The sequence below is a fragment of the Balaenoptera borealis genome (genome assembly GCF_965194805.1).
Source record: "Balaenoptera borealis genome assembly, chromosome: 4".
Taxonomy (NCBI): Eukaryota; Metazoa; Chordata; class Mammalia; order Artiodactyla; family Balaenopteridae; genus Balaenoptera; species Balaenoptera borealis.
In genome coordinates, this window is record NC_138861.1 from 131,497,139 (window position 1) to 131,510,354 (window position 13,216).

The 13,216-nt window shown below is 36.0% G+C and overlaps 1 protein-coding gene across 11 annotated transcripts in view; it reads left to right on the top strand.

Annotated features, from left to right (window-relative positions):
* BLTP1 (bridge-like lipid transfer protein family member 1) overlaps positions 1-6,232 on the top strand; it is a 204,276-nt gene extending 198,044 nt beyond the window's left edge. For all 11 annotated transcript variants that reach the window (XM_082389554.1, XM_082389555.1, XM_082389562.1 and 8 more), the window contains 3 exons: positions 266-400; positions 2,959-3,124; positions 5,477-6,232. In XM_082389554.1, coding sequence (XP_082245680.1) covers positions 266-400; positions 2,959-3,124; positions 5,477-5,693 — 518 coding nt within the window. In that variant the 3' untranslated portion in view covers positions 5,694-6,232. The remainder of the gene's footprint in view (positions 1-265; positions 401-2,958; positions 3,125-5,476) is intronic.
* The last annotated feature ends 6,984 nt before the right edge of the window (positions 6,233-13,216 follow it).

Consider the following 13,216-nt stretch of genomic DNA (forward strand, 5'->3'; position numbering starts at 1 on the left):
TATGACCTCTGGCAAATAATTTACTCCATTTGTGCCTCTTTCTCCTCAAATGGGGCTAATATTAGGACTTCATCAGGTTTTTATGAGTAAATGGCATATACTTGGAAAGTGCTTAGTAAACTATCATCATCATTCTTTAAGTCATATACAGAAACTGCATTTAAGTGGAGGCATTTACATGGACCCATGTAAATCCCTTGTTAATGGGAAGAGGAAGGGACTTATTTCAATAATCTTTTACTGTAAAAGAACTTTGCCATTGCAGACGCCAGCCTGAAGCCAAAGGTAGAATGCAGTGTGGTGACAGAGTTCACTGACCACATTTGTGTGACGATGGATGCCGAGCTCATCATGTTTCTTCATGATTTAGTGTCAGCTTATCTTAAAGAAAAAGAAAAAGGTGGGTAGCATATTGTTTTTGGGGTTTTTTTCCTTTCAAGCTTCAGGAAAGGCAGCTCTCACTACAATTTATATGGATTTTTATGGTCTAGTGATAAAATGGGTAGAATGTATCTCCTTCCTCTATGAGTTACAAATATCAATAAATATATATTAGTAAGACTATGTGATAGACTTTCTGAGTATCTGCCAGGTACATTTCATTTTTTTCTAACCATATCTCAAACTGAATGGTGTTTTATACTTTACAAAATGTTTCCATATATGTTCTGTATATTATCAGGTCTAGTAAGATAGTCTCACAAAGTTGGAAAAGAGAACCTCTTTGAGGAAATATTGCTAGTCTAAGTGAAATGACTAGAGAAACAACTACATAATAAAGTTAGCAAGAGTTACATACATAATTGGGAAAACTGAATTAAATAAGAAGATATATCTGTCTAGAATGCACAGAACATTATCTTTTTTTATAAATATTTAGACCTCAGTAGTGGTGTCTTGTTTTTCATGAGCTAGCTAACATTGGTTCTACTCACTGGAAACTTAAATGTTGGCCCACTAAGAAACATATGGTGACCCTAATATCCATATGGAATTGGCTGAATATATTATGGTGTGTCCATACAATGAAATGGAATACTCTGTAGCTGTTTAAAAGAATGAGGTAGTTTAAAATGTCATGATATGGAATGCTCTCCAAATATATGGTCTTTATTCACTCAATAAATATTTATTGTGCAACTATATGAATATACAGTGGTAAAAACAACAGATGTGCTTTTAAAAAAAACTGCTTCGAATAGGTGAAATTTGTTCGTCACACTATAATAACTGCTTCATGTTTTCCAAGAAGAAAGAGATATAAAATTTATCTTGTAGATATTTCAAAATAGCTTCATGATGAATGTTTGAGTGAAGAAAACAAAGACAGATTATCAAAAGACCATGTGGAAAGAGTGTAAATATAGCACACATAAATTGAATTGCTCTTCCATTACTATTTAATCTAGATGTGCCAAAAATTCAGTGAGAGTGAAAGCAATAATGATGGCTGGGAGAAATCTATGAGCCATTCAAGTGAAATGACTGCAGGCATATAATAGGAAATGTTACGTATAATATGCATAGATCCAGTCTTCACATAGAGCAACAAAGTATACCATCACTGTTAATCCTCTTGTTTTTCTCTCTGCCTTAATATTTAAACTTAATGTGGAGAAACACAGATTCTAGATAAAGCTGTGAAGTGCAGAATTCTTTTCTAGTCTACCTAGGTATGAATGCCTGCCAGATTTCTTTCCCTCAGGTATTATGTGGAACCTTTGTCACTTTATGAAATATTGTGTTGGCCTGCCATGAACTGTGTGTATTTCTTTTAAAATGTATTTTTTATAGAAATTGTTGTAAGACATTATTTCAATGAGAAAAGAGGAAATAGGGACTTGATTATCGGACTTACAGTAACAAGATTATTACTTATGGGGATTTTAATTATAAATAAAATATTTTAATAGCTGTAAGTATATTTTGTCTTTAAAAACTAAAAGCAAGTAATGTTGGGCAAAATAAATATAAACATGCCTCAGAAAATTCTTAACAGCATGTAAGACTAGAGCGGAATCAACATATTCCTAGAACATCCAGATAAACTGTAGTACTGTAACCACCATCAATAATAAACAAAAGCAGAGCAACAGACCAGGCAATAACTGAAGACATCTGTATTCCGATGTGGTGTGAGAGTACAGCTTCATTCCTAGGTTCATTCCCAATCAATATATTACCCCACTACTAATTAACAGTTATAACCAGAGCTATATAATACATATCATATTTCATATTAATCATTACTTTATGCCCAGTTTGTGTCTTGAAAACCTGTGCCCTGTAGAAATGCTGTATTTATTAAAGATCATATGAAAGCTACTTTTGTCCCAGATTCAATTTTAAATATATCATTTATGATCGCCAATTTTAAAAGACATCATTTTTCATAAAACATTTGAGTACTCAACTATGAAGAGTGAAAAGACTGCTTACCTAAAAAACTCCTAAGTTAGTACAGCTGTTCAAATATATATATATATAGGCACTAACATTAAAAAACCATTGAGCTGTACACTTTAAACAAGTGAACTGTTCTCAAAAAAGCTGTTAAAAAGTCATCCACCTACAGGCATTTTTTTAGGAGCCCTACAACTGTCAATTTCAGCGTCCTGTGCCTGCTATCAGATAAATCTCAGTATTCTTTACCATATGTTTTAGGCACACAAATACATGTAAAACATGTGCTATTACTCAAAAATAAATGATGACATGTTATTTCTAATTCTTATAAGAGAATAAAATAACTTCGATATTGTCTTTCTCCAAGAAATACCAATAATTGGCACTTACTTATGGCTTATTTTTAAATATTTTTTAAGAAATGTAATTAAATGAGGCTTTGGCCCGTTTATAAATAAAAACAAATGGAGCCAATTACTTTGTTCATTTCGTGACTTAAAATAAATTTATGAGATACGTATTTGCAATATTAATATATCATTTTCCTTATAGCTATTTTTCCACCTCGGATTTTATCTACTCGACCAGGACAGAAAAGTCCAGTTATCATTCATGACGAAAATTCCTCTGACAAAGACAGAGAAGATAGCATCACTTACACTACTGTGGACTGGAGAGATTTTATGTGCAATACATGGCATCTAGAACCCACTCTTAGGTAAGGAGTGGGTGTACATATTTACCTGTTTCCTATGAGATTATTATGAGAAAAAGGTTATAAATAATGCAGCAGGTTAAATATGGTTTACCAAAAAATATTTTTATGTTAGTCACTTATAACCTCTACAGCTTCTGATATTTTTGCTGCCCCTTTTTTCTTTTGTAAGTGCTTCTAAGCAAGGCAAAAGAAGCACAAACAACTGAGAATAGCTCCGTGCTGACTAGCTATCCAGTGTGTGACATGACATCCTGTCAGTTAATCAGTAAAAAATGAGAGTAACTCCACTTTTGCAGTTGCTATTATTTTTTCACCATCTCAGCAGGATGTTATTTTCAGGTGTTTGAGGTAGCTACAATAAACTGTTTTGTAAGATGCATAAGTCATACATCATCATTAAGGAGCCATTACAATTTCTCACATATGTCATGACAATGTAATAGAACCTACAGTGTCACAGTGTCTTTCTGTCTGCATACTAAGCAATATAAAACCATCCTGAAATGTCAGATTTAATTCTGTCAGATTCAGGTTCCTTTACTGTGTCATGTTCTACTACAATCACAACCCCAGCGACATCACATTGTTTTCATATCAAACTTTCCAAAGTATTTTCTAGTTTTAATTACATTAAACTTCTGCTGTAACTAGCGGTACCTGCTTTGTATGTCCTTGTGTGTGATTTACCACTCACAACCTTCCTATTATTTTCCTCTTTCCTCTCATCTGCTTTGTTAATCAAATTATAACTGTCCATCATGCAATAACAGTATCAAAAAAAGTCCAGCACAACATTCTGCAGAATGATACATATTTCATTTAGACAACGTTATTATTCAGGTATAATTATGCCACAAAATCATTCCAAGCTAGTAAGATCTCCATTATTCAGTGGACTCCTGTATAAGCGGAAAGTAGTGACTTTGTGTTAGTAATTTGTGTTTAATAAAATATGTTGTAACCAAATCAATAATACACTTTGCTATTAATAGTACATATATTCATGAGAAATATTAAGTGCCAATATTAAAATACTGCAAAGGTCCTAATACAGAAAACTGTTCAGTATATGTAAATCTCAATAAATATAATGAAATTGACTATCTTTTAATTTAAAATGAGAATAAAAAGTTAAATTTGCCATAAACATATATATATATATATTTTAGATACCTGTCAAGAGATTAAGCGATACAATATAGTGGTGGAGCACGTGGTTAAGGGCTCCGGCTCTAAGCCCAGCTACAGAGCGTAGTGGCTGAGTGACCTTGGCCAAAGGATCTAACGCCTCAGGTGCCTCATATGAAAAATTTGGAAAATGGTATTACCTACCTTTCAGGGTTGTTACAATGGTTACATGAGTTAATTAATGGAAAAAGCTTATAACCATTAGAGTTTTACCAGACCAGTGCTTAATACCCTCCTTTTCCCTACCTAAGTTCAGGATCAATTGAAACAGCAAGAGGCAGCTGGAAATCAGAATTACAGCTTTAATAAAAGCTGATAACAGAATGTGGTTTGGTGTCAAGCAACAATGTCTTTGTATTACAAAGTCTAGGTGTGGACTTACCTACAGAGTCTCAATGATGCAGAACTCAAGTAGGAGGTGGGGGGGGGCAGACGGATGCTAGAGTTGTGCAGTCAGCAGCCTTGTGTACTCACCCAGCTACAGGCAGCCATGAACAGTCTTGGGCTAACTAACTATTTAGGGGCCTGTCCTTGAAAAACCTATGGCATGGAGGAACAGTTCAAAATGAGTGGCTCCTGAAGAGCAGGTACGGAGGAGGGTACTGAACTACACTACTCAGTTCCTCTGTTAATTTGCCAATCAGATAAATCATCAATAAGGGGGCAGAGAAAGACCAGGAGTGTTTCACTAATGCTGTTCTTCTATACGGAAGAAAATAGAAAGAATAGGGAGAAAATGGTTCTTCCTTCAAACATGTTTAGCACATAGCAAACACAGTAAATTTTAGCCTTTTTCTCCCAGCTTTATTGAAGTATAATTGACAAAACAGATATTTTAAGTGCACATCATGATTTGATATATGTGTACATCATGAAAGGATTCCCCCCATCAAGTTAATACCATCTTTTAGAATGAGCCAGATGTCCTTTAAAGGTTTAAGATGACCATGTAACTTGAGGCCTAAAATAAATTAATCACGATGAAATTCACTAAACGCCATTGCTGTGTAGGCTCACACATTTTTTGAGTGCTATTACAGTGAATCCAGGAATTGAAGGTTAGATAATCATTTGCATCTACTGAAAATACTTTGTCTTGAACCTACCTTCAGGACTGTGCTAGGGCACTGTACTCCTTAATAATATAATTTATTATTATTTTAGATTAATTTCTTGGACTGGAAGAAAAATTGATCCAGTAGGCGTTGATTATATTCTTCAAAAATTGGGCTTTCATCATGCCAGGACTACTATTCCTAAGTGGCTTCAAAGAGGAGTCATGGACCCACTGGACAAGGTTCTGTCAGTTCTTATTAAAAAACTCGGTACTGCACTACAGGATGAAAAGGAAAAGAAAGGAAAAGATAAAGAAGAACACTAAAAATGTAACTTGATCTGTGAACAAATTTTGATTCTGTCCATTAAGCTTTATTACACTGGAGTGTTGGGGTTGTTTTTTTTTTTTTGTATAGTAAAATTATTTTAAATATAACTTTAAAAAATTCTAATTTTGTGGCCATTATATTAAAAGTTTGTAAGTTAACCTGTTTATTCTAGTTCCACCATTCTGTATACAGTGAAGTATTGCATGATAATGTAAATTTTGTGAAAAACTAGATTAAAATATACACATCTGCTCAGTAAGGTTTATAACTGTATTATGTGCAATATGATTCCTGCATCTTTAAAATATTTTCAGAATAACTGTGAATTTCCTTTGTTATTGGCCATAACTTTTAGAAAAAAATTTTGTTGATAATGTGACTTTTTTTTTTGGACATTAATTGCTTTTTCTTTTTTTAAGTGTAGACTTGTATAAATACCTATTTGTATACAGTTTGAGTAATTGTGATACAAATACATACCACTAAAGTATTGTTTGTAACTACTGTAATAAAGTCACAATAATTGGTTTCAGTCTGTAGTTGTTTGAGACTTTTCTTCCTTTTATAGCCTATTTTTATAATTAATAGATGCCCATCCTGTGTCAGTTACTGTTTTCACAGAAAATAATACTTATAAAAAATTATCTCAGGGAGAGGTACAGCACAGGCTTCAGAAATATTTGGTATTGTTCTATTTCTTAAGCTACTGGTGAGTACACAGCTATTTGTTTTATTATACTATATTCTTTATATATTTATATGTATTCCTTGTGCATATGAATATGTATAATATTATGCATGTAAATATAATAAATAAATTTTAAAAGAATAGCAAAATCTAAAGTAATATTCAAAGGTAGCTATAATACTGTTAATCACAACTCAGGTTTGAAATCTAGCTAAAAGTCAATAGTCAGTCAGTCAGTTTAAAGGCTGGGTAAAACAGTAGAACTGAAGAACCATGAGCTAGAAAACACCTCAAGAGAGCCTCTGGTGCAGACTTCTGCATTTATTTGCTCTGACAGATTAAAAACTCAAGAGTCAAGACAGACACTTTTAGCCAAGGGTGTGTGTGTGTATAGGTATGTATGTAGATATGCATGTACACTAAGTGTCAGTAGGGGAATTAAGAATTGCTGTCTATCTAAGGTCACACAGCAGTTCAGTAGCAAAACTAAAACCCTAGTGTCTAGAATCATCATTTTGTATTCTGCTAGACCATCTTATGAATCATCTGCCTGATCTCTGTTTCCCCCTTGGCAGCCCTACAGTTGGGAGCGATAGGTACAATATTTCTATTGGTCAAGCTTACCAGAGAAGTATCTAAGATAGTTACTTCATAAAACAGAATAAGTAAAAATTTTGAAAATTAGTTCCTGGAGTTGTACTTCAGGTATTAATTCTCTGCTTCCAAGAAACAGTGTGCTAGTAGTAAGTTCTAAATGTTAAAAATTTCCTCTGGCTTTAAATGTATTGATGTATGAGATTACCAAAAAAACGACATTAAGTATAAACTCTGTTTCTGGCACTTACTGTGGTAATGCTATCAAAAAAAAGGGCAATTTAAAATAAATCTGTAACTGTTGAAAATTTCTGTGGCTCTGTTGGACAAAGCTATGGGAAAACCGTATTTGTGCAGTGCTGGTAGGAGTGTAAATTGGCACAACCCCCATGGAGGACAATTACGCAAAGCTACTAAAATTACAAAGGTGCATCATCTCTTATTGAACAGTCTCACTACTGGATATACCTGTGTATGTGTGAAGTAATTATGTAAGAATATTCATTGCAGTATTCTTCATAATAAATGGTTGGAAACAATTCAAATGTCCATCATCAGTGGAAGACAGGTAAATGAAATATGACAGACCCACTTAGTGGAATAGTACGCAACTGTAAAACAAAACAAACAAAAAAAACCAAGGATGATCTCTATCCTTAAATGAAAAAAGATACAGCCCTGTGTAGATACCAGTTTCCAGGCAGTCTGCTAAAATTATATTTTGAGTATCATGTACCTTATCCTATTCTAGTAAATCACATTATACATCCAGATTTTCTATAACATTCCAATGACATGTAACAAAATCTAAAGGATTTTTTCATATAAAGATCATAATTCCTGGCCCACTTTAGACCTGGGATTCACAAACCATCTGTAGTGAAGAATCATTTTTTAAAAATTACCTATATGTAGCACCAAATATAAATCTGCAGTACCAAAATATAAATGTGCAGTACCAATCTAAACTGCCAAAGCAATACTTGTAAAATACAGTAAAGATCAATTATTCCAAATGAAAACATTTTAAAAAATACTCAAGAACATATAAAATACAAGCTCAAATTTTTAATTTTTTACATTGTTTTATTATTAGATTCAAGTGTGTTCTGTCAATTGCTGTAAGAACTTCTAAACGCGTACTCTCAATTTCTATACTTCTTGTAGAACATTAATAATTCATGGAGTAGCCTCAGTCCATGGACTACACTAAATAGAATTGCTCTAGAACCTTCTCTATCCTCACTATGGAATGGTGTCTTCTAAAGTTTAATGGAATAAACCTGATTGCCTGTGCGGACTTGTCATTTTCTATGGCAACCGGTAGAGCCATACTCAGAATGCTGGGCCCTCCACACAGTGAGAGCTAGTTACCCATCTCCCTTTGTCACTAGCACATATTTTAAAGTCAGTTGAGAATCTTTTTTTGTTGTTGTTCCCATTGGGGACCTCAAGCATAGAGTATCCTTAGCCAGAAGTGTTCGATGGATAGACAGTCCTCAACTGAGCAATACTCAATAAGTTCTGGTTCTGTGAATTTTGTCTGCTTTACCTGTGTAGGTCAGAGTTGAGCCACTCAAGGCCAGGAAAGGCTCTGAACTCAAGTTCAAACAAACAGTTTGTTCAGGCAATGATATGTGACAAACCCTAGGAAAGCTCTCAGAGAACCATCAGATGTTGGGAGGCATTTCTGGAGTAAGATGCTGTTAAAAAGTGCCAAAGAGGGCAAATGCTGTCAAAGAGTTATGGCAAGTAGACTCTGGTCGTTAGGTGTATACCCAGTGGTCTAGATGTGGGGAGGGGTGTTAGGAGGTAACAACAAAGCTTAAGCTCTCAGAATGAATACAGGGTGACCGGCCAGGTCATCAAGTCAACTGCCAAGTGAAATGGTACAGGATAGACAAGTTGCTATAACTAATTCTCTTTGATAAGCTCCTTTCCCCGGCTTCACGTTTCCACTATGAGTGCCTTCCACCAGAATAATAATTTCTCTCCCAACCTGTTGTTCACTCCTCCCCAGAAGTGACTTAATCCATTTGGTGCTCTAGAGAAAAGAAAATGAATGAGCCTATTCTCATTTCATCTTTTGAAGCCAGCCTGCCTGCAAGGAGGATGCAATTCTGATTTCCTCCCTTGTGCATGCTGTAAGGGGCAAGCTGGATTTGTCCAGCTTGCACTGACAGAATGAGGAAGTTTGTGTATTTAGAGAGTGACGGCAACCCCATTTGGCCAGACAGCTGAGCACATTTTCCAATTTAGATTCATTAGGCAATAAAGCTGACTTTTTTTTAACCTCCGTATCTCTGATAGGTGTCTTTCAGTGAATTCCAGCCTTTGGACAGGAGAAAGCAGATATTTATCTTAAGCATCAAACATGAATAGTTTTCTGTTTAAATACTATTACTACTGTTACTATTACTTTGTTACTACTGTTTCCTGTTAACAGGTTTATTCATTGTTCAACAGAATGAAAACTTACCTAACTTACAGTAAGAGAAAGCTGATGCCCATGGGTTTCACTAGTTTTATCATTACCCATATGCAGCTGGACTTATAATCGTAGTCTAGCCTACTGAAGATTCAGTGATTCCTCAATCTAAGCAAGATATGTATAGCTGGGGTGCTGACCTACATAATGTAGTAGATGTTTTAAACTAGTGGTCAGTATCTCATCCTGTATCTCTCATAAACAAAATACATAGGTCCAATAACTGAGAGTTGAAAGATAAAGTATCTCCTTTCACTATTATACCTAACAAGCACCTTCAAAATGTATACCTTCTGTCCAATTCCACTGAAAAGAGCTCTTAGTATCCAAGGGAGGAATGTTTCCACCAGGAACACACAATGGTCTCATTAAATTAGAATCTGAGGCTGCCACCTAGTTATCTGGCTTTCCAGATGCCAAGTGGTTGAACCAGGAAAAGGTACTGGACACATGGACTGATTCTATTAATTGTGAGGAAATGGGTTGCTGCTGCAATGGAGATGACACAGATGGCTCCAAGGTGAGCCCTGAAGGAGTCTTAGTGCCTCTAAATGAGTGGCAGAGCACAGCAGCCACAGGCATGTCCATTAGGGCTCAGCTCTCTCAGAAGCAGAGATTAGAACACTTTGGAAGATATTCTCAGTGGGTCTCCTACATTTCCACACATCTTGCAAGCAAGAGTCTAACTGCTCTTTGTTCAGGACTATATTCTCCAGGTTATCTGTACAGCGAACAACCCTGGAAAATAGAGATAGTACCTGCCACCAGAGCAAAGGGTAGATTTACCTACAGCCTTGAAAAATATAGTGTCTCCTTCTGCCCATTATAAAAGATTAGAGTTCCCTAAACTGAAAGTTCTTCTCCTGTAACACAATCCTACTGTGTGTGCAGCATTCATCTGGACCTATACATGCTGCTTCCATGGGACTTGGGGACAAGTAGAACCATTCAGACATACTGATGGCCACACTACGAATAATAAAGTTCTTTGTCACTGAATCACAAGTCTCGTGTTCTGCCAGCATCCATAACTGTGGCAGGCTAACTTTAAAGTTTTCAAGTACAGTAAAATCTCAAATCCTTCATAGTTCTTGACAGATTATTCCACTGCATAAGGAGCCCCAATCATTTGAGACACTGACTGAAGGCAACTGACATGGAATGGGTGGTACAAGAAATAAATGATAAATTCTAACAACCACCTTATGACCAGTTGAAATGAGGGTTCTACCACCTATTTAACTTCTGTCATGGAAGTTTTATGTGTTAAATTCTGTGACAAACATTTAAAAGTACCTTTAAAACTTCAGTACTTTGAAATAAAATAATAATACCAAGCATTTACTGGGTAACAGGTACAGTGCTAAGTTGTTTATATCTATCAATTAATAGATTCCTCCCAACAAATGTATGAAGTGGATGATAATCTGCTTATTTTGCAGATGAAGAAGTTGAGACTCAAGAGCGCCAGGTAACTTGACCATAGTTAATTTTCTTCAGGTCTTTAACAGTAGTCCTCTCAGTAAGGTACTCCTTAAATATCCTATCTGAAATTTTAACTTCCTTCTCTATAAAGATATGTCTCCCTTCTCCACTTTATCATTTCGTTTTAGCACTTCTCACTAACATTGTATAATTTTACTTACTTATGTTTTCATTGTATCTCACACTAGAATGTGAGCTCCATGAAGGCCAGGGTTTTGAGGGTGTCTTTGTTTTGTTTTTCCTGTTTTGTTCTCTGCTGTATCCCCAAGGCCTAAAACAGTGGCACATGGTAGACACTCAACATATTTGTTGGCTACATTCGTAAATGGATGAAAAAATGAACAGCAAAGTCTAAATTAAAACACTGTGCTAGGGACTTCCCTGGTGGTGCAGTAGTTAAGAACCCACCTGCCAATGCAGGGGACACGGGTTCGAGCCCTGGTCCGGGAAGATCCCACATGCCACGGAGCAACTAAGCCCGTGCGCCACAACTACTGAGCCTGTGCTCTACAGCCCATGAGCCACAACTACTGAGCCCGCGTGCTGCAACTACTGAAGCCCGCACTCCTAGAGCCCGTGCTCCACAACAAGAGAAGCCACTGCAATGAGAAGCCCGCGCACCACAACGAAGAGTAGCCCCCACTCACCGCAACTAGAGAAAGCCCGTGCGCAGCAACGAAGACCCAACGCAGCCAAACATTAATTTAAAAATAAATAAATAAAACACTGTGCTAACTCCAAAAACCTAATTACTAAACCGTTATTTAACATTGCCTCTCATATACACGTTTATCTTCACCCACTTCTTTCTCAGATCTAAATAATATATTTTTTCTATTTTAAAAAACTCTTTTGAAAGTAAAATGGAAAATGGCTTACTGGTGGGTTAAAGGGACAAGAGTTGGAAGAAGGAAGACCTGTCAGAAGGCTACTGCAAAGTCCCAGAAAGAGATAACAATGGTTGCTTGGACAAGGGTGGCAGTAGTGGAAGTGATAAGAAATGAACTCATTCAGGGCAATATGGAGACAGAACCAAAAGAGCCAACTGCGGAATAAGGCTGGAGGGAAAGAAAGGAGTCAGTGATAGTTCCCGGTCATGGCCAAGGAAATTATGTTAATGAGATTAGAAATTAGAAAGAACATTTGTTCTTCAGGCCATAGAAGACCCAAACCAAGGCATACAGCTTGGTTAGCAGACTGAAGGTATACTTCAGCCCCACGTCCCCCCCTGGCTTGGTGTCCTTGTTCACAGCCTTACACTATGGCCTTGCTCCTGCGTTTTTGGCTTGAACAACTTGGTTAATGATGGTGTCAGGTATGAGATGGGGAATTCACTATCACACCCAATTTCCCAGTTTTCCTTGTCAAATAATAAGGGAGAGTCATGTCAAGTATGAAGGATGAAAGTACTACAGTTCAACAGTTCCCAAAATGTCCTTCAAGTCATATAGTATATTTTGGCCATCTGATGTTTAGTTAACTTTACATCAGTATGTCAGAAATGTGAAAGCAAGGATTTAAAACCTGGTGTATTTTCATTTATACACTAGGCAATCAATCATTTGTTAATTAATAGCAATATTTATATAGTATTAAATCTGAGGCAGTTTACTAAAATCAGCACATAAGCAACACTCATATAGTTTTGAAATACAAGGTCATTTAAGTTACACTGAAATGCCTTAAACACTAAATGACTTAAACTTTTACTGTGTAATTCACTGGGAATTTTATGCAAATTATGTGGATGATCTGTCCCAGAGCCTACGTCAGGTAAATCTCACCTAAAATTTATCATACTCTGGCTGTGTTAAAATTTTAATCACTATTTAAAACATAGGGCCCAAAACATCTCATTGTATCTCTACAGCACTGACATGCAAAACTGAACATGCTGACTGGGGCTGAAACAATAAAGAAAAGGCCAACAGGTATTTGGCAACCTGGGTAAACTTCGGCAACATAAAATGACAGTCCCCTTAGCTCATTCTAACGTGCAGCATCACCAGAATCAGGGTAGTGGGGGGTTAGATCACTCTTCTTATATGTATCCAAGATATATCCTAGGAGTTTCAGGCCCAGAATTATTCATTTAAAAATACATAATCAGAGAACTTGAGGTTTCACCTTGGAGAGGCAGAGAACTGGAAAAAAGCACTGTGCTCACCCTTAGAAAAAAAAAAGCTGGACACATTGTAAATTAACAATTTTTCTTGAACCCATCAGAAAACTGAGGTCATAGTGTAAACAACTAACAGACAATC